We start from the raw sequence: 26,717 nt of genomic DNA, 5'->3' as shown, positions 1-26,717 counted from the left end.
GAGGTCCGTATGAAAGATGATACATTGGCTCTGTTTGACAGGTATGGAGATCTCATGGTTACAACCAAGCGAAGTGCAAGCCGACTCTACAAGGTGGTTCTGAACGTTGATCAACTTCACTGCTTACTAATACAAATAGCAACAGAGTCATCTTTGTGGCATGCTCGCCTTGGTCACGTCAACATCGAAACATTGAGACAAATGATAAATAAAGCACTCGTGACTGGAGTTCCAGACATCTAGATTAAGAAGGAAACCTGTGTGTCCTGCCTACCTGGAAAGCAAGCAAGAAGACCCTACCCACAAGCAACGTCGTTTCGAGCAACTAATCCACTTGAGTTGGTTCACGAAGACTTGTGTGGTCCGATTTCACCACAAACACCAGGCCTGAAACGATACATACTGGTGCTCATAGATGATCACACCCGATACATGTGGACTGTTCTACTGAAAGAAAAGAGTGAAGCATTCGAAAAATTTAAAACTTTCAAGAAGAGTGTTGAACAAGAAATGCAGAAAAGGGTCAAGATGTTTTGAACAGATCGTGGAGGAGAGTTTCTATCTTCAGAATTCAGTGCTTATTGTGATAAGAATGGTATAAATCGGCACCTAACGGCACCGTACTCTCCGCAACAGAACGGAGTGGTGGAGAGACGGAACCGTACGCTCTTGGAGATGACGAGGAGCATTCATAAAGGGATGAATGTTCCAAACAGGCTATGGGGAGAAGCATTAAGGCACTCAACTTATCTGATCAACAGGTTGGCCACGAGATCTTTGGAAGGGAAGACACCATACGAGATGTTGCGAGGCAGAAAACCGAATGTAAGTCACATAAAGGTGTTTGGTTGTGTAGGATATGCACGAACAGAAGCTCCGGGAAGAAGAAAGCTTGATGACAGAACCAGAAAACTGGTTCATCTGGGAACCGAACCGGGATCCAAAGCATATCGGCTACTAGATCCTAATACTAAACGTATAATTGTGAGCCGAGATGTTGTTTTTACTGAAGAAGAAGAGTGGAACTGGAGTAAAACAGAGAAAACAGAGGACTCTGTTTCTGGCGAGTTTATTGTGGACTTAAGGACAGGAGAAAAACCGAGTCTTATCGATGAGATTGGTGAAGATACAGCAGAGGAAGGAGATGATAGTATAATAATATCAGATGAGGACGATAATGAAGAGTATACAGTTGATGAGGACGATGACACTCCACCGTTACGAAGATCACAACGAGTAAGCACTAAACCAGGGTACCTTGATGACTATGTCTTATTGGCAAAACTCGATAGTGAACGTCTGTTGATGGTGATAAACGAAGAACCATATGACTATGATGAAGCAAAGAGACTGAAAGTGTGGGTTGAGGCATGTAAAGACGAGATTCACTCCATAGAAAAGAATGGAACTTGGGATTTCGTTGATCTACCTGCAGGTGCAAAGCCGACTGGACTAAAATGGATCTTTAAGGTTAAACGAAATGCAGATGGCAGTATCAACAAGTTCAAGGCTCGTCTGGTTGCAAAGGGGTACAGAAGCATGGAATTGATTACGACGAGGTCTTTGCCCCTGTTGCGCGTATTGAAACCATAAGATTGATCATTGGATTGGCGGCTTCAAGCGGATGGGAAATCCATCATTTAGACGTCAAAACTGCGTTTCTCCATGGAGATTTATTGGAAGAAGTGTATGTAAGTCAGCCGCAAGGGTTCATTGTCAAAGGTAAAGAGAGCAAAGTTTATAAGCTCAAGAAAGCCCTTTATGGTCTACGACAAGCACCACGAGCTTGGAATATAAAGCTGAATCAGATTCTGGTTAAAGGTTTGAAGTTTCATCGGTGTCATAAAGAGCCTTCTCTATACCGAAAGGAGATAAATGATGAACTTCTCATCGTGGTCGTATACGTAGATGATCTGCTCGTTACCGGGTCATCTAAAGCATTGATAGATGGATTTAAGCGAGAGATGGCTACGAGGTTTGAGATGAGTGACCTTGGCTTGCTGACCTACTACTTAGGTATTGAAGTTCTCCAAGGAGAAGATGGGATTGTGCTTAAACAAGATCAATATGCTCGTAAGATACTTGAACAAACAGGTATGACGTCGTGTAACTCTACACACATACCTATGGAGATGAATTCAAGCTACTCCAAGGCAACAAACGAGAAGAAGATAGATGAGAAGGAGTACCGTCGCAGTATTGGGTGTCTGCGATATCTATTTCACACACGTCCAGACCTCTCGTTCTCTGTTGGACTGTTGTCTCGGTATATGCAGGAACCAAGAGAGTCTCATGGCGCGGGACTGAAACATGTCTTGAGATACCTACGAGGTACTTGCGCACTTGGACTGCAGTTTTGTCGAGGTCAGGATGTAAAGCTTGTTGGTTACAGTGATAGTTCTCATAACTTAGACATGGACGATGGCAAGAGCACAACTGGTCACGTTTTTTATCTTGGAGGAAGCCCTATAACTTGGTGCTCTACGAAACAGGAGATCGTGGCGTTGTCTAGCTGTGAGGCAGAGTTCATGGCCGCTACTGAGGCTGCCAAACAAGCCGTGTGGCTCCAGGAACTACTTGGCGAAGTCTTGGACAAACCGTGCAGAAGAGTGGTCATTCGTGTTGACAATAAATCTGCAATACAGCTAGCTAAGAATCCTGTCTTCCATGGCCGGAGCAAGCATATTCATAGGAGGTTTCACTTCATTCGTGAGTGTGTTGAGAACGAGCAGGTGGAGGTTGAACATGTACCCGGAAGTGAACAGAAAGCTGACATATTGACTAAGCCGCTTGGAAGGATCAAGTTCATTCAAATGAGGGATATGATTGGAGTTGAAGATGTGAGTAAGTTCAAGCTTAAGGGGGAAAATGTTGTTAGCTTGAACTTAAAGAAGCCTTAATCAACAAGTTATTGTTTTCCTAGTTGGATAATGATCTCTTATGGATAATAATCATTATATCACTAGTAGAAAAATGTTATATAGACACGACGATTTTCGTGACTAACGTTTATTTTCCGTGACTATACACCGATATAAACACGAAAAGTCACGAAAAAATTTAGTGTCTATACGATCGTGACCAAAATATACCGTGACTAAACGTGTACAAAACAGTCACGTTTTCTGACACTGTTATTTTCGTGGTTTATATTTTGTCACGCTTATGTTCGCTGACTATTCCGTGACTATTTATTAAAAAAAAACAAAAAAAAAATATAATTAGTAAATTAAGATTTAATGAATTAAAAACAATACAAATATGTTTTTCGTATATATGGTCATATACATATTATATCATACACATAACATATATACACACATATATACACATCCGCGAGCTTGACTGAAGATCTAACTTCGCCGGCACAGCTCCGCCTCAGCTCTGGTTTGTCATACCACTGCCTCCTGTTCGTCGCGCCTCCGCATCCGGTTCGCCGCGCCTCCGCTTCAGCCTCCAGTTCGTCGCGCCTCCGCCTCGTCACTACGTGCGGCATGTCTCCGCTATCTCATCCTTCGCCTCTGGTGTGCCTCCATTACTCCAGCTGTTCTCTACTCCAGATTGTCTCCACACCAGATCTGTGAGCCGAGATGTTTGTACGATCTAGATCTGTTGCCGAACATCGAAGCTCCGCGTGCGAGAACAACTCCGACGATAACTGCATCTCACACCAGTCTCAGGCGCAACAACAACACCGTATCGTAGGAGTAGATTTGGTAGACAGCGAAGGAGATCTGGTGATTGGCATAAGGAAGAGATTTGTGTTGATAATGGATTCGATAGTGGTTGATGAAAAGATTATGTGAGTGGATTAGAAGAAATCGATTTGTCTATGTTAGGAGAAAGAGAATCGTTTGTAGAAGAAAGAGAAACACTTTTTTGTAGAGGAAAAAGTACATGGAAAAACGAAAGAAAAAGGTAGGAAGCAATATGAGCCACTAGATCAAATTGATCAATGGTTAAGACGGTTATCCTTGTCAAAAAGAATAGACCAATGAGAAATTTTCTTTCACTAAAGTATCTTGCTTTTATCTTTTTCTTATTTTCGACTTTTCTTTTTTTCTTTGTAACACATGCATCCTCTACCATTATATGTATTTTGTTATTATCATTAACTGTTATTTCTAGGTATTTGGTTCATAGTTTTCAGATAATTTAGTTTATTAAATATTAAGTTTATAATGTAATGTAGAGTTAACTTCAAAATTTAGGAATTAAAAATTTTAAAGGATTCAGTTCACATTTAAAATGATTTAGTTACATTTAACAGGAGAAAAAAAATATTATTTTTTTCGAGAAAGAATACAAATTATTTTTAAACAAAAAATTTAACTTCTGAGTATATATAAAAACTAGATTTTTATTTACATTTTTAACTAACTAAAAATTATATCTTGAATCATTTTATTATTTAAGTTTTGAGGTTTGGATAAGGTTTGTGGTAAGGTTGAACTAGGGTTTGAAGTAGGGTTTGTGATTATGTTTAAAGTTATGATTTGAACAAAAAAATTAAAATCTTTTAATTTTCTATAAGAGTTAGATCTTAGTTTAAGTTATAATATAGTAAACTACATTGTATATTTAGAGTTTAGGGTTTCAAAATTGCATTTAGGGTTTAGAGATTTAAACAGTCACGAACAAAGCGTGACAAATTCGTGGCAAATCGTGTCTATGTCTAGTCATGTTATCTTATGTGACAAAAACATGACTATTTTTGTCACGAAAATGACACGATTAGTCACGTTTTTTCCTATTTTCATATTTTGTGACTATTCGTGACTTTTTAGTGACTAAACAGAAAATAGTCACGGACATAACTGACTAAAACGTGACTATATGAGTAATTTCTACTAGTGTATGTTTTGTGTTTATCAACTAGGAATAGGTTTTGGTGTTGGCTATATAAAGCCTTTGTCGTGTGATTGATATGATTAAGAGTTTGTGAGTCTGAAACCTAAAAGTTTAATAGTTTGTTCTTAAAGCTATTGTTGTTGAGTGATTGAATAAGAGAAGGACTTCTTATTATCTCTGAGATTCTATAAAAAGAAGAACCAAAGTCAATCAACAAGATTCCCATCGATTTCATAGAACAAACGGTTACAGCTTTCACTAAGTATTTCAGCTCTACGCATAATCTTCTTGCAATCTTGATGCCTCCGCTTAGGACTAAACTCTCTCAGCTTCACATTAGGATCCTTTATTTCCACGTCAACAACGCGGGTGCCACCAGACAACATTTGTAGCATCTACAAGTTGTTATTCAGTTAAAACCGTCTCTCTCCTTAGGTGTTATTCAGTTAAAAGAGTATATACTATGTGGCAAACAAAGAGAAACCTATGTTCCTTGTTATAACATGTCAGAGAGTACATTTGCTAACCGAAAACTGTGAGTTTGCAAGAGAAGAGGAAAGATGTCTAGGTCAGCTAGTGTTGTACCATCTTATCGACTCAGAAACTAACTTCAAGCTAATGTCGTTTGAAGAAAAATAAGCAATGTTTTGAAAACCGGACTGGACACCGACTCGGTGTAGTTACTGGTTGACTGGTTGGACCGGTTCAATCAGTCGAACCGGGTTTTCTATTTATGAAAAAATAAATATATATAATTATATATCTACATATAATATACTATTTTTTATTAACTAAAAATAAACAACAAACATAAATATATATATATATATATACTATGTGAACTGAATTGAAAAAAGCAAATGATTTACAATTACAATTATCATATTTATTTATTTTTACAACTAACATCTCAAATTTTATGAATATGACAAAATAAATATAATATATATAGTATATGAGAGTCAAAAATCTATTTTTACATTGTTTCTTAAGAAAATAAAAAATCAATTAAATAATAATAGTTGAACATTAATTATCAGATATTAAATTTTAGTAAGTAATAATAGAAAACACTTAACTATATGTTAATTTTTAAGAACCGGGTTTTAAAATTAAATCGGATCACCGGTTTTACCGGTTTTCAGCCGGTTTTTCTTCAGCGAGTCACGGTCGGACCGATTCGACCGGTCGGTCCGATCCAGTTTTCAAAACACTGGAAATAAGTTAGCTCTAAAAATATAAAAGTATCTTGTAAAATAGTTTGACTGTTACAAAAAAACTGAAAAAAGGAAAAGAAATTTGGAGATGCGGGGGATCGAACCCCGTGCCTCTCGCATGCAAAGCGAGCGCTCTACCATTTGAGCTACATCCCCAATTGTTATGCCAAACACTATAGTTTCTTTAGTTGATTTTTAACCAAAAGGTCTATAATAACAATAGTCTACGAATAAGTACAATTAACAGAACACTAATTGTATTATAGTGAAAAACAAGTCAAATAGAAATGCGTGAAACACACAATTATCAAAGATGCGTTATGCAACAACCCGAGAGGGCCCCACATAGTTTGTCAATTTCTATATTATTCTACGTTATAAATCAACTCAAAATATATACATATCGTATAGTTGGACTTGGAACTTTGTAACCAAAAGACTGACTTACAAGTTATATATATATATATGTATATCACCCATCATTTTCCAAAACTCTAAAATTCTTAACATCTTCTCTCCTTTTTTTTTTCCTGAACTCTCTTCTTTCTAAAGCCATCATCTTGGTTTTGGTGTCTGCCTTTTTTTTGTTTGATCAAATTTTGGTATCTTCCATCTTGGTTTTGGTGTCTGCCTTGCTGTCTATTTTGGTGCTTCCCCTGAAGAGCGATCTTAAGAAAATCATCATGAGAATGTTTCTATCTCTCTTGCTTCTCTTGGCCTTGACCACATCTGCAAGTAAGTCTTTCTTCTCTTCTTGGTAAAAGGGTCCAACAACAGTATTTAAGATTTTCTTGCTCTGTTTCGCTTTCTCTCTATAGGTGCTATTTACTGTCTCTGCAAAGATGGGATAGGAGACAACCAGCTTCAAACATCAATTGACTATGCATGTGGAACCTTAGCAGATTGTAACCCAATCCATGACAAGGGTCCTTGTTATCAACCAAACACCATCAAAAGCCACTGTGATTGGGCTGTTAACAGCTACTTCCAGAAAGCAGCTCAAGTCCCTGGAAGCTGCAACTTCTCTGGAACTGCCACTACCAGTCAAAACCCACCTCCAAGTAAGTAAAAAAAGTCTACATCTTAGATGAGAGAAGTTGTGGTCTTGATGATGTTCTCGTGTGCAGATTTGGTTACTGGATGTACATATCCTTCAAGCCCTAGGTAAATGATCACTTCCATTAACCTAACCTGTCTTATTTACATAAACATGACTTAATAACAAGTTTGGATGTGTGTATAACAGCTCTGCAGGGTCGCCTCCTTCAAATACACCACCAGCAGGAACAACTCCGACAAACGGAACCGGAGGCTTTACTCCATTTCCGGGAACTCCTCCTGCGTTTGGTCCAACCGGAACCGGAGGCTTTACCCCAAGCAATGGTGGTCGTTTGGTCATTTCCTCTGTTTTCACACTCTGTTTCTCATCACTAGCGTTGGGATTTCTCCACGTGTAGAGAGACAAAGACAGCCACTTGGGTTGTCTTTGATTCCTTTTTTTGGGTGGAAAAGGAAGCTTCAGTGCTTGTTCTGGTTTATATCTCTGTTTCCTTCATTTATGTAAAGGTTGCTATTCTTATTGGAATATTGAGTAAAGCAATGCAAAAAAAAAAACATCAAATCTCAGTCATGAGAATGGAAATGAAGTGACCTGGGAACTGGTGGGCTTTGATGATAAAGACTTGTCAACAACAACCTTACCAGCTCGTGGGTTGATTAAGAAGATACCCTTTTATATTTCTCATGATCAATCATAGACTAAAGAAAATTTATTCAACAAAAAAAGACCAACCAAATAATGAACGAAGTGAAGTACCAACTACTACTTAAAAAGAACGTTTTGGTAAGGAAGCACACCTTCAAGGCTTCAATAATGGGTCTAAGAAACACCTTCAACCTCTTTATAACACAGCCAAGTCTCTCTAACAAACTCTGTAACCAGTTTGGCAGCAGCAAGCAGGTGTCTCTATAACACTGAACTTTAAAGTAACAAAAAGAAGAAGCAAAAATCAATCAACAAGATTCCCATCGATTTCATAGAACAAACGGTTACAACTCTCACTAAGTATCTCAGCTCTACGCATAATCTTCTTGCAGTCTTGATGCCTCCGCTTAGGACTAAACTCTCTCAGCTTCACATGAGGATCCTTAATACCCACGTCATTGTATATCTCCCTCGCAGGCACCACATGCTTCTCCCAAAACTCAACAAGCGCCGGCTTCATCTCCTCCCAAAACTCCTTGTCTCTCCAAACCCTAAAGAGACTGCTCCCGTTGCGAGTCCAGCAGTAGAGATCCAACCACTCCGTATCCACAATCTCCATCAAACCCTGAAGCTGCGGAACATAGTTCGAAGGAACCTTCTTCCACGGATACGCTCCTCTCGGCTTCTCCCCGTCACCATCACCTCCACCTTTGTAAAACGGACACTTCACTTCTACGACAGAGGTTGAACTCACTCCTTTGATCAATCCATCGGGAGAAGCTCCTAACCAGTTCGTCTCTTCGCCGTTCTTGCTGTACACAACGAATCCAGGTCTGGAGATGACTTCGTTCCCTGTTAACAACTTGTATCTCTCGAGTGCTTCGACCTCGTTCTCAGCGTCCCAAAACGTGGCTTCGTTTCCGGAGAACTGTTTAGCTACGCCGACTTTCTCTAACCAAAGCTCGCGCCTGCCTTCGGGCCAGAACCCGATGGCGCGCGAGAAGCTGCTAGCTGTTAACCTGTTCTTCCTCAGATCTTGCCAATCTTTGGTCTCGTTTTGAGGTTCTGTTGCTTCTTTCTTACTAACGAGCTCAGAGTCGGGTTCTGCTTGAACGTGCAAGAAGCGATGACAGAGAGCTAACTCATCACTGCCAAAAGAAATAGAAAAAAAAGGATCAAAAAAGTTACTTACTTTGCTATATATTACATAACTAGTGAACTAGAGAAGGTGATCAGAGAGAGATAACTGACCGTGTGCGCTTGTAAAAGGTGCGACGAAGCATATCGGCGGCGACGACGACGACGCGGGGGAGTGGATAAGATCGATTTCTGAATTTTGAGGGTTTAAGGAAAGCGACTCTGATTCAAGTCTCATAACTAATGGGCCGGCGGCCTCACAGTTATAAAACATAATTCGGTTCGGTTTAATTTAATTAAAACATTTTCTGGTTTGAAATCGGTTCGGTTTATTGCCTGTCACAGGTGAAGTTTATTGCGACGTCGTTTTAGTTAACCGGTCTTCTTTTGTTCGCTTCTCTCTTCTCCTGAAATTGCCCTACGAAGAGGAGGATTCATTTGAAGCCCTGAGATGATGTTGAGGGCACAGAGATGTGGTCGTCTTACTACCCTGAGAATGGCTCGTCCGCGTTCACCTGAGAGAGGTACTCTGAGAAATGCTTTCTTCCAAATCCCATACGAGTTCTTCTGCGAACGAGGGTTTTCTGGTGGTGTCAGAAGCAGCAGCGATAGAAAGATGTCTTCTTGTTACGAAGAGAGATTGAGAGGTGGTCTCGTCAATATCAAGAAGGATGATGCTGTTGCTCTGTTTCAATCCATGATTCTCTCTTTTCCTCTTCCTACTGTCATAGATTTCAATAAGTTGTTTACTGCAGTTGCCAGAACAAAACAGTATGATCTTGTTTTGGATCTCTGCAAGCGAATGGAACTTCAAAGGATTGCTTATGATCTCTACACTCTCAACATTATCATCAATTGCTTCTGTCGTCGTAGTAAACTTGGTTTTGCTTTTTCTGTTATGGGAAAGATGTTGAAACTTGGGTATGAGCCTAACACAGTCTCGTTCTCTACTTTGATAAACGGTTTATGTCTCCAAGGTCGAGTTTCCGAAGCTGTGGAGTTGGTTGATAGAATGGTGGAAATGAAGGTTTTTCCACATCTCATCATACTTAACACTCTTGTCAATGGGCTTTGTCTCCAAGATAGGCTGTCTGAAGCAATGTCTTTGATAGATCGAATGATGGCTAATGGATGTCAACCCGATCATTTTACCTATGGTCCAGTTATGAACAGAATGTGTAAGTCAGGGAACACTGCCTTGGCCTTGGATCTTCTCAGAAACATGGAATATAGAAAGATCAAACTCGATGCTGCCAAATATAGTATGATCATCGATAGTCTTTGCAAAGATGGGAGCCTCGGAGATGCACTCAGCCTTTTCAATGAAATGGAAACCAAAGGTATCAAACCAAATGTCTTTACCTACAACTCTCTCATAGGAGGCTTCTGTTTTGCTGGAAGATGGGATGATGGTGCACAGTTGCTGAGGAATATGATTACTAGTGAAATCACACCGGACGTTGTCACTTTCAATGCGTTGATTGATTGTTTTGTCAAAGAGGGAAAGCTTACCGAGGCTAAAGAGTTGTACAATGAGATGATCACAAGAGGCATTGATCCAGATATATTTAGGCCCTGTTTGTTTCTCCATTTCTAATCTCCATTCAGCTGCTCCATTTGTGTGATCCATCTAAATGATCCATTCAAAGTTTTGGCCATGTTTGTTTCTCCATTTGGATGAATCATGTGAATGAACCATTTGAATGCATTTTATGTTTGTTTCTCCATTTAGATGAATCATCCAAATGAATTTAATAACCAAATTACATATATACCCCTATTTTGATTTAATCATATCTTTGATATTAATTTTAAATGTACTAAATTTTATTATTTAGTCTAAAATATATTTACACTGAAATTATTTTAAAATTAATATTTTGACATTTATAAATTTTTATTTCATCTAAATTTATAAAAATTCATAGATTTTTATTTAAAATTGCATTAAAATTTATAGCTTATAATAAAAATCAAAGTAGAAACACAATTCAAAGTAGAAACACAACTCAAAATAGAAAAAAATAGGTTAATGTACTCATTACAGACCCAAACTATTGACTTGCGATCCAAGTAACTTTCACAGCATGTGAAAACAATGTTATACGTTTTCATCGTCTCATGTCTTTGGACCACACACAAGAACTTCCACACTCCAACCAATACGTTTAAATTGCTACACCAATAACTTAAGATTCACCCTCTTCACTCATCTGCTCCCTTACTATCAAGACAACCCAAGAAGAGAAAAAACCTGCCATATAAAGAGTTCTTGGTCAGTTAATCAACAGGACCTTATCACTGCAAAGACCCATAACCAATGCTCACAGGACCTTATCACTCTAGAACTAAAGTTTTTCTAACAACACTTGCCAAAGTAAAGCCAAGTACCTATCCGATCCAAATACTCTAGAACTAAGCATCAGTCAATAACCATCTACGAGCACATAAACACACAAGAGATGCTGTGATTGAAAACCACAATATAAAAGCACATAAAGCACATAAATCGACCATTAAACTCAAGACTGAACTGAATTACAAGCAGAACATAAGCTAAATCTCTAAAGACGACAATAAGAAACAGATCATCACAACACAGATATATAAAGTAAGCGGAGACATCACAAGTCACAACACAAAATGAAGCCTAACTAGCAAGCGGAGTCATTGTTTCAAGTTCATTAGAGCACAAAACAAAGCCTAACTAGCAAGCGGAGTCATTGTTTCAAGTTCATTAGAGCATAAAGAATGTTGCTTGGCTCTGTTGGTTAACCAACAAAGATGTACAAAGAGAAAAACAGACAAGGAAACATCATACCTTCTCAAGCTTTGCGTTAGAACACTCTTGAAGATCAATAGCTTCCTGTCATATGGTTTATAATCAAGTTGAAAATAGAGACAGAGTCAGTACTCAAGCATAAACCCAGTTCACGAATTCAAAAGGGAAACCAGTGATCTCTCTATGAACACAAGCAGATCAAACCCATAAACGAAGAACTCGACCGAGAACAAACCCATAAACGAAGTTCAAACAAATAAGCATGGATCTACGAAGAAGAAGATCAAACCGGTGAGAGAGATGACGAGCCGGCGAGAGAGACGGCGAGAAAGACGGCGAGAAAGACGGCGAGAGAGATGGCGAGAGATAGAGACGGCGAGAGAGATGACGAGAGAGAGACGGCGAGAGATCAACGGTGAGGTGAGAGTTTGCGACGGTGAGGTGAGAGCTTCAAGCTCCTTTCATGGTGGCGAGAGAGATGGCGAGAGAGCGACGGTGAGGTGAGAGACGGTGACTGAAAAAGGATGAAATTAGGTTTGTAATATTTGAGTTTTACCAAGGGTAATTTCGACATTTCAACATTTCAACTGAACCAGTTCCAGCCAAATGATCTGATTCGGTTCAGTTAACTGGTTTATAGAATTAAAACTAAATTTTCGAAACTCATTCAACTGATCCATTTGGATGAGTCGTACTTTTTGTGTCTAGACGAACAAAAGACTCAGCTTCATCCAAATGGTTCAGTTGAATGAGGAAACGAACAGGCCCTTACATATAATTCTTTGATACATGGGTTTTGCTTGGGGAACCGCTTAGATGAAGCTAACCAGATGCTGGATCTGATGGTTATCAAGGGATGCGATCCTGATATTGTGACTTATAGTATCCTTATAAACGGCTATTGCAAGGCTAAACGGGTTGATGAAGGTATGAGACTTTTCCGCAAAATGTCTATTATAGGAGTGGTTGCAGATACAGTCACTTATAACACTCTCATCCAAGGCTTTTGTCAATCTGGACAACTTGATGTTGCCAAGGAACTTTTCCAGGAGATGGTTTCTGAAGGTGTTCATCCAAATATCAAGACTTACGGTATTTTGCTGGATGGGTTGTGTGACAACGGAGAACTAGAGGAAGCCCTGGAAATACTTGATAAAATGCACAAGACTAAGACGGAACTTGATATTGGTATATATAATATCATCATTCACGGGATGTGCAATGCTAGTAAGATCGATGATGCTTGGGATCTTTTCCGTAGCCTCACTATCAAAAGAGTGAAGCCTGACTTCAAAACATATAACATAATGATTGGAGGATTATGTAAGAAAGGCTCACTGTCTGAAGCGGATGCATTGTTTAGAAAAATGAAGGAAGATGGGTATGAGCCAGATGATCGTACGTACAACACACTAATCAGAGCACATCTTCGAGGCTGTGACTTAGCAACATCAGCTAAATTTATAGAAGAAATGAAGAGTTGTGGGTATAGAGTATGTATGTATAAAGGGCAGTATAGTAAAACATCTAGACCTAGTATTCTACTTGTATTCAGTATATATACGTGTATTGCACATACTAATAAGATTATCCAATTCCATAAACCTACATGGTATCAGAGCATTGATCCATAAACAAAACCCTAGCCGTTATTTTCTTTTCTTCCTCACGCTATCTTCTTCCCCACCCGGTTTCTTCTTCCCCAAGCTATCGACTGTTAACAATGTCGATCACTTCAAACGAAACCATTGAGATTTCTGAAACTCCCAAACTCTTGAACATCAACATGACTAACGTCACCAAACTTACGGCCTCCAATTTTCTTATGTGGAGCCGTCAAGTTCGAGCTCTTCTCGATGGATACGATCTGTCAGGCCACCTCGACGGATCCAGCGTTCCACCTTCTCCGACGATCACGACTGATGGAGTTGTGACCGCTAACCCCGCGCATCTTCTTTGGAAGCGCCAAGATCGCCTTGTTTACAGTGGGTTGCTTGGGGCGATCACCGTCTCGATCCAGCCTATTCTGTCTACTACGGAGACATCGGCTCAGATTTGGGACACCTTGTCTTCTACATACGCCAAACCGAGTCGTGCTCATATCCAGCAGTTGCGACAGCAGATCAAGTCTTGGACCAAAGGCACGATGACTATTGATACCTACTTTCAGGGCTTCAAAACTCGTTTCGATCAGGTGGCGCTTCTCGGCAAGCCATACGATATCGAGGATCAAATTGAGTTCATCTTAGAGGGACTACCAGAGGAGTACAAGCCGATCAAAGATCAACTGGAAGGCCGTGAAACTCCCCCATCGCTTGCGGAGATCCATGAGAAGCTCTTGAATCACGAGAACAAGCTTCTCGCCAAGAGCTCCACCCCGGCGATTCTTCCTGCTACGGCCAATATGGCTAACCATCGGGGCTCCTACAGCAACAACACACCACGCCACACCAGTTCTCAGCCCCGAAACAACCACAACACCAACCAGCGATCCCATCAAACTTGGCAACAACAACAGTTCTCGCCAAGAAGTGATACTGCTCCGCGGGGATATCAAGGACGCTGCCAGTTCTGTGGCGTTCAAGGACACAGTGCTCGACGATGTCCGCAAATCCAGGGGGCGTCTAACGCCAATAAGACGAGCACGCCACCATCGACGCCTTGGCAACCTCGGGCTAACATGGTGACTGCTCAAAACTACAATCCCGGAAACTGGATTTTGGACAGTGGCGCCACTCATCATCTGACTACTGATCTCGGCAACTTGGCTCTCCATCAGCCCTACACCGGTGGAGAAGAAGTCACCATCGCAGATGGCTCCGGTCTGCAAATCTCGCATACGGGTTCCACAACTCTCAACTCTTCTACTCATGCCTTTAAACTTCGCGATATATTATATGTTCCTAACCTTCACCGTAACCTGATCTCTGTTTATCGCCTGTGCAATTCTAATAACGTTTCTGTTGAATTCTTTCCTGCACATTTTCAGGTGAAGGATCTCAGCACGGGGGTCCGGTTACTCCAAGGCAAGACTAGAGACCAAATGTACGAGTGGCCGGTTTCTTCATCAAACACCATCTCCCTTTTTGCTTCTCCCACACCGAAAACCACTCTAGCTTCCTGGCACTCCCGATTGGGACACCCAACTTTTTCTGTTTTGCAATCTATTATTTCCAAGTTTTTGTTACCTCTTTCTGCTTCAGCTCAAAAAGAAAACTCTTGTTCTCATTGCCTCATTAATAAAAGCCATAAACTTCCATTTCATACAAACACTATCTCTTCTACTCAGCCTCTTGAATACTTGTATACCGATGTGTGGACCTCACCTATTTTATCCATCGATAATTTCAAGTATTATCTTATCTTTGTTGATCACTTCACCCGATACACATGGTTCTATCCTCTCAAACAGAAGTCTCAAGTCAAAGAAACTTTTGTTCACTTCAAAAGCTTAGTGGAGAAACACTTCGGCAAGCCTATCAAAAATTTGTACTCCGACAACGGCGGAGAGTACATTGCTCTACGGTCTATCCTCTCCTCACATGGGATCGCGCATTTCACCTCTCCACCTCACACTCCAGAACACAACGGCATGGCTGAGCGCAAGCACCGTCACATTGTTGAGACAGGCTTAACTCTACTCCACCAGGCTCGCCTACCGACAACATACTGGACATATGCATTTGCAGCTGCGGTGTATCTCATTAACCGACTTCCGACACCGATCATCGAGAACCAATCGCCCTACATGAAGCTCTTTGACACACAACCAAATTATCTCAAGCTTCGGGTGTTTGGGTGTCTGTGTTTTCCATGGCTCCGACCTTATGCTCAACACAAACTCGACGACCGGTCTCTACCTTGCATCTTCCTCGGTTACTCACTGACGCAAAGTGCGTACCTGTGTCTCCATCAACAGACCGGCCGAATATACACCTCTCGGCACGTTCAGTTCATTGAGACTACGTTCCCATACATGGCTTCCCCACCAGTGAGAAGAGATAACGATGAGAACCAACCACCAAGCTTTGCTCCTCCGACGCTTGTTCCGATCGCGCCACTCGTGCACTCTGTCGCGCCTACGCCCCCGTGTCCGGATCCTCACCACCAGGAAACACCAGGAAATAATACAACAGGTACTGTTATTGGTTCTGTGCAGGTACATGAAGAGAGATCTCCTCCACCCACAGCCCCCGCTCCGCAACCACAAACTCTTCCCACTCCACAACCACAAACTCTTCCCTCTCCACATCCGCAAACTCTTCCCTCTACTTCCACTACCCAACCTGCACCCGCACCTGAACCTATCCCATTGCCCTCACCACCTATACCTACAGTCTTACCACCTCCTCCCACAGCAAACGCCCATCCTATGCAAACCCGAGCTAAGAACAAAATCACCAAACCAGCCCAAAAGCTTACTCTTTTAGCTGTAAACCAAGCCAAGAACCCTCTTCTACCCACCACTGTGGCCCAAGCTATGCGAGATCCAAACTGGAGACATTCTATGGGAGATGAGTACAATGCTCAAGTTCGGAATCAAACGTTTGAACTGGTTCCGCCGGCGCCAAATCAGCATGTCATACCCACTAAGTGGATTCATACGATTAAATATCTTGCTAATGGTTCCATTGATAGGTACAAGTCGAGATGGGTGGCTCGCGGATACAACCAAGAGTATGGCATCGACTATGCGGAGACGTTCAGTCCGGTTGTCAAAACCCTCACGATTCGTCTCGTACTTCAACTTGCCGTCACTCGCGCCTGGCCTATAAAACAGCTGGACGTCAACAACGCTTTTCTTCAAGGAACACTAATGGATGAAGTCTATGTTTCTCAGCCTCCTGGTTTCGTAGATACTGATAGACCACACTATGTGTGTCGCCTCAAGAAGGCACTCTATGGACTCAAACAAGCACCACGGGCGTGGTATCAGGAACTACGAAACTTCTTACTCCAGACGGGCTGTATTAATTCGGTTGCAGATACGTCTGTCTTTGTTTACATCAAGGGAGCTCACATCGTATACATCTTGGTCTATGTCGACGATATAATCATCACTGGAAGCAGCAGCCTGATCGTTGATGGCGTGATACATGTTCTTGCCACTAGGTTCTCGCTAAAAGAACCCACGGATCTTCATTATTTTCTGGGTGTTGAAGCTACAAGAACTTCTGCTGGTCTGCATCTTATGCAACGCAAGTACATCATAGATCTCTTAACTAAGACGAAGATGTTGGACGCCAAACCTGTCCTCACACCTATGTCCGTCTCGCCGAAACTGACGCTCAAGTCGGGCACGGTTATGGCTGATCCGAGTGAGTTCCGTATGCTAGTAGGGAGCCTCCAGTATCTCTCTATTACGCGACCTGATATCGCCTACGGCGTCAACCGTCTCTCCCAATTCATGCATCAACCCACCGATGAGCACTGGCAAGCCGCGAAACGTGTACTCCGATACCTTGCTGGCACTCTTTCCCATGGTATCATGCTTCGCCGCGACACGCCACTGTCTCTCCATGCGTACTCCGATGCGGACTGGGCGGGAGATACAGATGATTACATCTCCACTAATGCTTTCATCCTCTTCCTTGGTGCAACACCAATAGCGTGGTCGTCTAAGAAACAAACCGGTGTTGCTAGATCTTCGACAGAGGCTGAATATCGAGCCGTTGCAAATACTGCTGCAGAGATGAAGTGGGTTTGTTCGCTCCTCACTGAACTTGGGGTCTCGCTCTCGCATCCGCCAGTCGTCTTCTGCGATAATGTAGGAGCTACGTATCTTAGTGCGAACCCAGTCTTCCACTCCCGTATGAAGCATCTGGCGTTAGATTTTCACTTTGTCCGCGAAAATGTTCAGTCTGGTGCCTTGCGGGTTACTCATGTTTCAACTAGAGATCAACTTGCGGACGCTCTCACCAAACCTCTCTCTCGGACGCGATTCATAGAACTGATGAACAAGATTGGAGTTGTTTCACTACCTCCATCTTGAGGGGGCGTATAGAGTATGTATGTATAAAGGGCAGTATAGTAAAACATCTAGACCTAGTATTCTACTTGTATTCAGTATATATACGTGTATTGCACATACTAATAAGATTATCCAATTCCATAAACCTACAGTGGGTTCTCTTCAGATGCTTCCACCGTAAAGATTGTTATGGATATGCTATCGAGTGGTGAATTGGACAAAAGCTTTTTGGATATGCTTTCTGGTCCTTCTGGAGACAGATCATCATCGTTGGATTGAATCACCAAGATTCTGACTCTGGTTGCTCCTCTTCCCTCAGTGTCTGGTTCGTCACTCTACACTTCCCACCATTAATTTACATTGAGAATATATTTTTCCTGATTAAGAGTTTGAGCTTTTTTTCTGTAAGATTCTCTTCTGTCCAATTGATTGATCTGTGATGCCTTTGGAGCTAACGGTCTCTGTGGGTTTAAAGGATCACTCACTAGTCACTAACTAATGTTTTTTTTTTGGTTCACTGAATCAACCAGTGTTCTTGTTTTCTGATATTTGGGAATCTTAGGATCAGAACCAGATTCCTGGAGTTGATGTTTGGATAAGTGAGTTGAATTTGGACATCTTCTGGCCAAACCCAGAGTTGACTTCCTTTGTTTTAGTTCTTTCAGTGCTCTTTTGATCTTCTAAGGAAGGTTCTTGGCATCTGTGCAGGACTGATGATTTTAGAGCTATGATTCACAATAGCCACTCTTTTGGACATGAGATCTTAGTGGCTCTCTTAAGAACTGCCTAGTAGCTATATTTTCTAGGTATAAATCGATAGATGAGGTAGAATTTGTTTTTGAAGTTCTAGTGTCAAAGATCATCTACAACTTTTATTATGTTCACTCGAGTGAAAACCTCATGTAGTAAAAGTGTTGTGATTGGCTTTAAATTTAAAGTATCCCAGATTGTTTCTTCTGCTTATTAATTCTCTTGTGTTCCGACTAACCCTATCTTTTTTTTTTTTTTTGCAGGTGGGTTACAAATTGCAGTCTCCCTGCTCTCTGCTGTTGCTGTGTGTTGGAGGAGGAATGCTGCTTCTGAGAAGGCCCTTCCTTCTCTCTGGATCTCGTATGCTTATAACTTCTCCTTGTCTTAGATACTCTTAGAGGTTGATTGTTTCCAGCTTTTGAATTAGTTTTTGGCTTTTGTTTTTGAAAAATTTATTTTTTTAGACAATCAAGTTTTTAAGAAAATAGATTCCCTAAAATCTAGGAAAACTAGTTTTTTCAAGTAACTGTATTTTTCAAAGAAAAACTAAAATCTAAGTTTTTGTGGTTTCTGTAAAATCCAACGACAGTTTTCCATTTTTTTTAATTTAAACTTTTGCTATATTTATGCATTAACACATGAAAATAAATAAAAACAATAACTACTATAAACAATCAGCTCTAGTACAAGTTTTTGTTTAATAGTATATTACTAAAATAATTTCTATTTATAACATTTTAAAAACTTCTCAATAAAATAAAATTAGTTATTTAAATTTATTTTTATGTAAAGTTTATATGTTTTGTTGATAATCTATTTTTCTTTGAAAAAAACAAGATCTAAATTCTCTTGGTTTTCCCTATGACTAAAAATGTTTTTCTTTTTTAAAAAAAAATCAATAATTTTAGTTATATCTTTGTGACATAAATGTTATAGAAAATTAATTAATTTTTTTAAGTCTGTATATTGTAAATCTGTTACACTTTAATTTATTTTTGTATTTTGTATTTAAAATCTACTGCAAAATCAAAAACCAAAAATCAAAAACCAAAATCTAAAATCTAAAAACCAAAAGCCAAAAACTAAAAACCAGAATCCAAAAACTTGTAAAACAATCATCACCTTAATGTTTCATTGTCTGTTAATGAATACTAGCCTTTGATCCGCGCGCCCACGCGGGTTTCAAGTTTTTTATAAAATAAATATTTTATATATTTTTAATACTCACTATATTACATATTTTTTATATGATATGTATACGCATAACATTTTTATTGTTTATACATTGTAATTTTATCTCATTTTAATCATTTAGATGACATATTAGGTGTATATATTGCATTCATACGCATAATTGCATATATTAGGGTCAAAAAGGCATCTCTGGAAGTTTAAGGCGAATTCGTATGGATATTTCTGTGAATTTAGAAGTGTTGGGGCAAACGTGAAAACAACAGACAATTTCAGGGACCAAGGCTGCAAATAGAATTATTCGGTGGGTCTACATTGCACTTTCAAAAATTTTGGGGCTAAATCAAGAGGATGTCTCTGCACAATCCTAATTGTGGGGCCAAACAGAAAGGAATCAATATGTTGGAGGACCAAATCATAAAATAATCCAAAATGTGCCATTGTTGCTCTCGAGATCAAAGGGGATGCCGCAACGGATATCACGATGCTCACCGTAAGTCGCAGAGGAGGAGATGAACTCAGCGGTGAAGCTTGAACCGGCTCTCTCATGGTGGACTGTCGCAGATCGAGCTAGGCCATGGCCATGGGGAAGAAGCTCTCATGGTGGACTGTCGCAGGGCCAGATCCAAACACATCTAATAATTTCCAAACCACTTCCGCAGTCACTATTCATCTTTTTAAATATAAAAGCTTGAAGATGAAACAACCTAGTAACAGGGGAAGATGAAAACTATCAAAACTGATAATCAAAAAACTTCAGCTGAACCAAAATTAAAGTAGGAAGAGTGAATATCCAAAAGAAAAAAAAAACCGGAAAAACCACGACTACTCAAAATTAAAGTCAGACGATTTTCTAATGTTATAAAACGACTGTGTATCAGACAGTGGCATAAGTTAGTAATTTTTGTGCAAAACTCAGGTCTAAGTACTATTTGTACTTCCCCTTCCCCTTAGATAGTTTAGATTGTTCTACCACTTTGTTTGAGAATGCACTATTCCACAACATGTATGACGGAAACAGGTTTCTTCTGTATTTTCTTTTTAATCATATGAAATATCTACACATTTGATAACCCTAAACCTTTTGTTGATAAGATATATTTGAAATATATCTACTTCTTTATACTCCTCTTTTTCTTGAGATACCCAACTTCAACAAAAACTCTCCACTAACAGAGATCAGAGACTAAAGAATCGTAACACATAGAGGTGCATTTTTTCTAGCTCCAACCACTGTTAAGTAAAGCCTATCAACCTTCTCTCTTTCATCTTCTTCATTCCTCTCCATCATCAGATCATTATTTTCATTCTCGTTGATGATCTCTAGGTTAAGCCAGGGCACATTTCTCGCAAGCCTCTTGCATCCACCAAGCGTTGCTTCACAAGACGACATCCAAAGGGATTGCATTGTTCTGTACTTATCGACATCAGCAAGAAGCGCAGCGTTCCTAAACAGACTGTCTCTTATCTCCAGCTTCCTCATCTATTTACACCCATTCAACACATACAACATTCCTTTGTCCGTGTCCCCAGCAAAAGCTATTGAAAGCATCTCAAGCTGTTCTGCGTACATACCAATGTAGAGGAAGACTTTGTTTGTTAATAAACCCGATACAGAGAGACGTCTTAGACCCTTGCAGGCCTGCACAGTTGCACCGAAGCCTTCGTCTATGATAGAGAGGCGGAAGCTTAAAACTTGAGAATTCGTCAAGATCAAGAATGATCCTGAAGAACGGGATAGACTCTTGGCGAAGTTGATACTCTCAACTCGTCAAAAGGGTTTTCGAATTGTTAATACTCTTAACAAGTTCGAAGATTGGCTAGAGTACTCCTCTAAGTGCTGTAAAGCTCTGTAAATAATTGTTATTAAAATTCAAGATGTTCTCTAGACATTCTCGTGATCTTCTTTTATAGGAGAAAGAAGATCCTAACCCCTAAACAAAATGGAAAAACAAAGACTAAAGCCTGAAATAAAAAGGAAATTAAAGCCTAATGTAAAAAGGAAAACTAAACACCGTCATTGTTTAGAAGCTTCTCGAGTCTATGCTGCATCAGTCTAGTGATTGAGACGTGGTGTGGTGTGGTCTGTTTGGCTCGAGGATGCATAGCCTGAACATGATGAAGTTTGGACAGTTTTTCGCCACGGTTATGAGCGCTGTGTTTGTCATCTGTTTGCAGAAGTAGAGAATGTAACGAAGTCCAGCTCACGAAGATATCTGATAAGATCAACACATCCCATTGTTAAGGAGATGAATATAACGTTTCCATTACATAGAGAGGACAAACATCTTACCAGCAATGGAGGCAAACTTGCAAGATTAATTACTCCTTGGAAGAATTTCCAAAGTTTGAGAATCTCCGTCATCTGTATACTTTGCTTTTTTTTTTTAAGGTTATGAACAAATCTGTTAATTCTCTCTAGTATTGTTTTTTTTTTTTTGTGCACCTCTCTAGTATTGTTTTGTAAATGATAATACACGGCACTTTGTTGTTTTGCTCGCTTTCTCAGAATCTGTAGAGAGACTGCAACATGAACTCCAAATTCCCTCGTCAAATAATAAGTATCACAGATCTTTCTCATCAGCTATTCTTTGAATGCACACAAGTAATTGGTCACGAAGAACTAGCCGAGAAACTTGTGCTTAGTTGCAATGAGAGCATTGATATGATGAATCTTCTTGTCTTGTCCATGACATGTCGTGATTTTTTTTCTTCTCGAATGTAGTTTGTGTTGAAGAAACTTTTTATCTGCGGATGCTTATCAGTTTTGCTTGCTTAGTTATATACTCCCTCCATTTCAATATAGTTGATGTTTTAGAAAGATAATTTTGTTTTAAATTAGATGAAGTTTTAAGATTTTAAAGTTAACTTTAACTTTATTGGAAACTGTTCAACCAATTAGATTTTACTGGCTTTTTTATTATTGGTTAATTGATTCTAAAATATTTTTTTTAAAATAATTTGTTTAGAAAAATCTAGTTTTCTTAATCTTTGTGCACTAAGACAAAACATCAAGTAATATGAAACGGAGGGAGTATATATTAGTCATAAACCAAGCACATAGATTAAAATATCTGCGTCCAAGATGTCACCTTAATAATTGTCTCTCTACTCTTTGTCTTGTGGTAATCTAATCTATTAATACTGAAGTACAAATTTAGAATAACCCTTAAACTTGCACAATATTTACAATAGAATGCTACTAGAATAATTAATAAACTTACCTTTTATTATTCTTTGATTTTTCTGTTTATTAATGAATTTTCTAAATCTAATCTTACCTAAAAACATGGTAACAAGAAAGTCAAAATCAAATTGTCATCTTCTCTATTAAAACCTATAATAACTACGTGTATAGACAAATCATATAAACTGTATTTAATTAAATTTAAACATGTTTAGTTGGTTATTTTTTAAGAAATACAAAGGATTTGTACATACGATAGAAATAATGGCATTACCATTACAAACCAGGGCATTCTCTCCTTCAAAAAGTGGAAAGAAAATTCTCCAATTTTCAGTACCATCATCATAACATGACTTCTACTTTATCACCTCTTCTTTGAATACAAACTATTAGAATATACCTTTGATCTTTTTTTGGATAAAACCACTTTTATCTTCTTCATTTATACAAATAATATACACAGGTGGCAATCTATAAGTCAGTAACCTGAACCGGTTACGTATAAATCAAAATTTACATTTTATACAATTTAAATATGTTTTTATCAATACCAAATATATAATATACAAAACGTAAAATTTATGTCTAGACCGAACCAATATAAGATATATTTCATTTAACCAACCATTCAAATTATTATTTGTGGATTTACCGAAATATGGTATATGAAGAGAATATTCTAAAAGTAAAAATAATCCTATTATCCTATTTGATTCCGGTTCGATTTTGATGTATAAAAACCTAAAAATATTCAAATACTTATACAGTTAATTATATTATGACACATATAAAATATATATTAATAATCATGAAAATATAAATTTCTGAAAAAATAGTAAAAAGTTAACATCCGCACGGGCGTGCGGATCAAGCTCTAGTTAAATCATTAAAACTCACTTAGTCTTAATAGAAGTATCAACTTATTAGCAACAACCTCGGTCTCAGTTTCTTCTTCTTTTTTATTTATTTGCTTGTTACTTACGCTTGGGCTTTGGCTTCAGGTGCTTCCACAAGTTCATGAGATAAACCACACCTTCTTTGAGAGTCGCCTTTCTTCCTTCTTTGAAGTTCCAAAGCTCAGGCACTATGTACCTCCCACTTCCATTATACTCATTCCTCTCCATGAGCGCTTGTGCCACTGCTTCAAACACTTCATCACCCAGCTCTTTCTTCAGTTCCTTCAGCTTCTCATCTTCCTCATTCAGCACCTCCTACCAAAATTTTGTTATACAGAGCATTGTTTAAGAGAGAGAGAGAAGAAGAAGAAGAAAGAGGTGTATTGAATTGAATTTTTGCAGTTACCTTGTGGATTCCGTGTATCTGGATGACCTTAATCGGATGCCAAGCCGAGTCTCTCAAGTGGTCGTCCCATAAGGAACAAAGCTTTGCAGCTTCTACATCAGCCTCTTCTGCTGGATATCTCTCTTTAGCTATTTTTTGGAATGGTTTCTCATCCAAAGCTCCCATTCTCTTCACTGAGATCTTACCACGTACTCCCAACTCTTGCATTGAACTCTTGGTAGCTTAGAGACATGGTTAGTATCATAATATCAAATGGCAAAGCACTTACACTATCATTTGGTTGAGAATTGGTTACTTTGATCAAAGCCTTGCGAGCATCCTGAAGCTCATCGTTGGTGTAGCCATGTTTGACAACAAGAGTTTGATAGAGTGACTCTTGGAATTCAGACTCCTCTTCCTTTTCCTTGAGTTTTTCTTTAGTCTTTTCAATCTCTTCCTTCATATCAGGATCTTCCATGTGTCCCATCACCTGCAGTCCACCCCTCATTCTCTCTATCTCCAGCTCCAGTGCCAGTTCATCATCTAGTTTCTTCTCCAGATAACTCATCTTTCTCCCTCTGTAATAAAACACCAACCACAGTCAAGCTTGCTTCATAACTATTACCAAAAATCAAAAACAGACTGCAACTCAAACATTATTAGCCTTCATACAAATAAAGCAAAAGCCTATACCTGTTGCTGTTTTGCCAATCTCGTCATTTCTTCATCAGTTTTGTTTTGCTCTTCAATAGCCATTAAGTTCTGACAAAAATCAATTTAAAACATTTTATCACAAATCATTGCACAAACTTTATCAAAAAAGGTATAGTGCTGTGCCATCTTTCATTTCAGAGTAGTATCTGTACTCCAGATCATCCAGCTCTCTTCGTGAATATACATTGCTGCAACCTGCAACCAGGAAAACATGTACAATTTACACGGTTAGTTAAGAAGCCAAGGAAAATGGTTCTGTTTGTGACTAATCACTGAAAAAGTTTACATCTTTGGAAAGATAAAGAGCAGAGGAGATCAAAAAGACATGAACTTTAGTGAGAAGGAGCTACAGAACACAAAACCCGTTTAAAACCCTAACTCAAAATCCAACAGCATTTCGCTAACAAAAGGAAGATCAGAAAAAAAGTTGACGTCTTTACTCTTGTACAGAGCTTAGAAACACGAAGAAAGAGAGACCTGAGATTGATTTCAACCTACAACCAGAAAACATGTATACTTTACACAGTAAGCTACAATTTTGGAAAGTTTGGGAGTGATGAGTGAATCCTAAACCTGAGATTAGGGATGTTTAAACGGGCTCGAAGCCCGCGGGCTTGACGGGCTTTATTTAAACGGGCGGAACCCGTACCGGTTTATATATAAAAAATGTCACATCTTTGGTAAGAAAGTTCACATCTTTGGTAAGAAAACAACTAAGGAGATGAAAAGACACCAACTTTGGTGAGCTTCAGAACACAAAACCCATTTAAAATCCTAACTCAAAATCCGAACTAAATTTCGCTAACTAAAAGAGACGATCAGAAAAGATGCCATCTTTAATCTTCTAACTAGATTTTGACCCGCGCTTTTGAAGAGCGGGATATTTTACGATGAAAAATTTCACTAATAATTTAACAAATATTTTGGTAATTTTTTAAGAGTGTGTATTTAAAATATTTTTTCATTTAAATCAGTATTTTCAAATTTAACCCGATTGTGATTATACCGGTTAATCCGGAAATCTAACAATTCAATTTATGTTTTTAAAATATTCATATTAAAAAATCACTAAAACCCGAGACTAACCGATTGAACTGATGGATGACCGATATGTAATCTAATTGGATTTAAATTGTAATAGTTTCATAATTTGTAATCTTATAATCGAAATTTTAAAGTTCACTATTTTGCAATTTATGAAATTATGACGTTTCTACAAAATTTTAAAGAGAAAATGATAGATATAAAATAAATAAAATTAATTATTGTATTATTTGGAAACATTGATGGTAGTATAAAAATATATTGTTTGAAAATATTGATAGTAGTATATAGAAATAAGTATATGGTTTGGAAATACTGATAGTAGTATAAAGAAATAAGTATATTGTTTGGAAACATGGATAGTAGTATAAAGAAAGGAACATTAATGATTAAATGTATGTTTAACTATAAAGTATAAAGATGTATTTAATTTAAAAACTTACAAAATAAATGTTAGGTCCAACAGAATGTTTCTGTTTTAATAAGATAGAAGAGCTTAAAAACACGAAGAAAGAGAGACCCATTCGTCCATTTCAGAAAGAACAAATTTTGCAGAATATCTTGTGTAGATACAAAGCGAGCTGCAAGGTAAAAAAACAAGCGAATGGAGGAGAAAGATTCGAAAACCTTTCGAGAGCGAAGAAAATGGCGACAAGTGTTGAGTCTCCTTGGGAGCAGAGCAGGTGCGCACGTAAGCTTTTGCTTGTTGGAGTGGAGAGGAAGTGAGGAACCAAGTGAGAGACGTCGATCGTGCGGTCTTTGTAGACCAAACCAAACCAATAATAATTCAATGCTAAATTGAATAGGCTTTTGTTTTGTGTAAAACTAAATTAAATAATCAGAAATTAGTTTCTTTTTATTTATACGTTTGAAATTTAGAATATTAC

General features: G+C 38.8%; 6 protein-coding genes, 2 long non-coding RNA genes and 1 other non-coding gene across 13 annotated transcripts; 4 read left to right on the top strand and 5 right to left on the bottom strand.

The window, feature by feature from the left end:
* Positions 1-6,151: 6,151 nt before the first annotated feature.
* Positions 6,152-6,224, bottom strand: TRNAA-UGC (transfer RNA alanine (anticodon UGC)). The gene has a single exon. It is a non-coding gene; the product is annotated as a tRNA-Ala (tRNA).
* A 323-nt stretch (positions 6,225-6,547) lies between these two features.
* On the top strand, positions 6,548-7,710 carry LOC108813830 (PLASMODESMATA CALLOSE-BINDING PROTEIN 1). The gene is made up of 4 exons (XM_018586501.2): positions 6,548-6,803; positions 6,887-7,129; positions 7,196-7,232; positions 7,315-7,710. The coding sequence occupies exons 1-4, from the start codon at positions 6,752-6,754 to the stop codon at positions 7,523-7,525; spliced, it is 543 nt and encodes a 180-aa protein (XP_018442003.1). The 5' UTR covers positions 6,548-6,751; the 3' UTR covers positions 7,526-7,710.
* A 238-nt stretch (positions 7,711-7,948) lies between these two features.
* LOC108813829 (uncharacterized) lies at positions 7,949-9,185 on the bottom strand. The gene is made up of 2 exons (XM_018586500.2): positions 9,025-9,185; positions 7,949-8,921 (listed from the first exon to the last, which is right to left on the bottom strand). Exons 1-2 carry the CDS (start codon positions 9,054-9,056, stop codon positions 8,078-8,080), a joined length of 876 nt encoding a protein of 291 aa, XP_018442002.1. The 5' UTR covers positions 9,057-9,185; the 3' UTR covers positions 7,949-8,077.
* A 221-nt stretch (positions 9,186-9,406) lies between these two features.
* Positions 9,407-10,507, top strand: LOC130495812 (pentatricopeptide repeat-containing protein At1g12300, mitochondrial-like). Its single transcript, XM_056987336.1, has one exon. It carries the CDS (start codon positions 9,407-9,409, stop codon positions 10,505-10,507), a length of 1,101 nt encoding a protein of 366 aa, XP_056843316.1.
* A 345-nt stretch (positions 10,508-10,852) lies between these two features.
* Positions 10,853-12,316, bottom strand: LOC130495462 (uncharacterized). Its single transcript, XR_008934737.1, has 3 exons — positions 11,982-12,316; positions 11,732-11,776; positions 10,853-11,164 (listed from the first exon to the last, which is right to left on the bottom strand). It is a non-coding gene; the product is annotated as an uncharacterized LOC130495462 (long non-coding RNA).
* A 206-nt stretch (positions 12,317-12,522) lies between these two features.
* Positions 12,523-13,326, top strand: LOC108808366 (pentatricopeptide repeat-containing protein At3g22470, mitochondrial-like). The gene is made up of 2 exons (XM_056987335.1): positions 12,523-13,185; positions 13,312-13,326. Exons 1-2 carry the CDS (start codon positions 12,523-12,525, stop codon positions 13,324-13,326), a joined length of 678 nt encoding a protein of 225 aa, XP_056843315.1.
* A 4,488-nt stretch (positions 13,327-17,814) lies between these two features.
* On the top strand, positions 17,815-19,732 carry LOC130495461 (uncharacterized). The gene is made up of 2 exons (XR_008934736.1): positions 17,815-17,988; positions 18,677-19,732. It is a non-coding gene; the product is annotated as an uncharacterized LOC130495461 (long non-coding RNA).
* Positions 19,733-20,790: 1,058 nt separating this feature from the next.
* LOC130495811 (protein AUXIN SIGNALING F-BOX 3-like) lies at positions 20,791-21,087 on the bottom strand. The gene has a single exon (XM_056987334.1). It carries the CDS (start codon positions 21,085-21,087, stop codon positions 20,791-20,793), a length of 297 nt encoding a protein of 98 aa, XP_056843314.1.
* Positions 21,088-23,584: 2,497 nt separating this feature from the next.
* LOC108807302 (factor of DNA methylation 4-like) lies at positions 23,585-26,601 on the bottom strand. Of its 5 annotated transcripts, XM_018579573.2 has the most exons (6): positions 25,227-25,335; positions 25,073-25,132; positions 24,766-24,981; positions 24,389-24,650; positions 24,094-24,306; positions 23,585-24,002 (listed from the first exon to the last, which is right to left on the bottom strand). In XM_018579573.2, exons 4-6 carry the CDS (start codon positions 24,638-24,640, stop codon positions 23,766-23,768), a joined length of 702 nt encoding a protein of 233 aa, XP_018435075.1. In that variant the 5' UTR covers positions 24,641-24,650; positions 24,766-24,981; positions 25,073-25,132; positions 25,227-25,335; the 3' UTR covers positions 23,585-23,765. The 5 variants fall into 5 exon arrangements, with proteins under 5 accessions (XP_018435075.1, XP_056842828.1, XP_018435074.1 ...); XM_056986848.1 differs by lacking the exons at positions 25,073-25,132; positions 25,227-25,335 and adding an exon at positions 26,458-26,601; XM_018579572.2 differs by lacking the exon at positions 25,073-25,132 and having other exon boundaries at positions 25,264-25,371.
* Between the last annotated feature and the right edge of the window lie 116 nt (positions 26,602-26,717).

The sequence above is a fragment of the Raphanus sativus genome, chromosome 6 (assembly GCF_000801105.2).
Source record: "Raphanus sativus cultivar WK10039 chromosome 6, ASM80110v3, whole genome shotgun sequence".
Taxonomy (NCBI): Eukaryota; Viridiplantae; Streptophyta; class Magnoliopsida; order Brassicales; family Brassicaceae; genus Raphanus; species Raphanus sativus.
Note: the sequence above shows the minus strand (reverse complement) of the source record. Positions and strands in the feature narration are given on the sequence as shown.

Bases quoted from the DNA above. Each gene is read 5' to 3' on its own strand.
- LOC108813830 (XM_018586501.2), top strand. From the start codon at position 6,752: ATGAGAATGTTTCTATCTCTCTTGCTTCTCTTGGCCTTGACCACATCT. The intron at 6,804-6,886 runs GTAAGTCTTTCT...TTCTCTCTATAG, and splicing joins GGCCTTGACCACATCTGCAA to GTGCTATTTACTGTCTCTGC. The intron at 7,233-7,314 runs GTAAATGATCAC...TGTGTATAACAG, and splicing joins ACATATCCTTCAAGCCCTAG to CTCTGCAGGGTCGCCTCCTT.
- LOC108813829 (XM_018586500.2), bottom strand. From the start codon at position 9,056: ATGCTTCGTCGCACCTTTTACAAGCGCACACG. The intron at 8,922-9,024 runs GTCAGTTATCTC...TTCTTTTGGCAG, and splicing joins ACCTTTTACAAGCGCACACG to TGATGAGTTAGCTCTCTGTC.
- LOC130495812 (XM_056987336.1), top strand. From the start codon at position 9,407: ATGGCTCGTCCGCGTTCACCTGAGAGAGGTACTCTGAGAAATGCTTTC.
- LOC108808366 (XM_056987335.1), top strand. From the start codon at position 12,523: ATGCTGGATCTGATGGTTATCAAGGGATGCGATCCTGATATTGTGACT.
- LOC130495811 (XM_056987334.1), bottom strand. From the start codon at position 21,087: ATGAGGAAGCTGGAGATAAGAGACAGTCTGTTTAGGAACGCTGCGCTT.
- LOC108807302 (XM_056986848.1), bottom strand. From the start codon at position 24,640: ATGAGTTATCTGGAGAAGAAACTAGATGATGAACTGGCACTGGAGCTG. The intron at 24,307-24,388 runs GTAACCAATTCT...TAAGCTACCAAG, and splicing joins CTCGCAAGGCTTTGATCAAA to AGTTCAATGCAAGAGTTGGG. The intron at 24,003-24,093 runs GTAACTGCAAAA...AAATTTTGGTAG, and splicing joins AGATACACGGAATCCACAAG to GAGGTGCTGAATGAGGAAGA.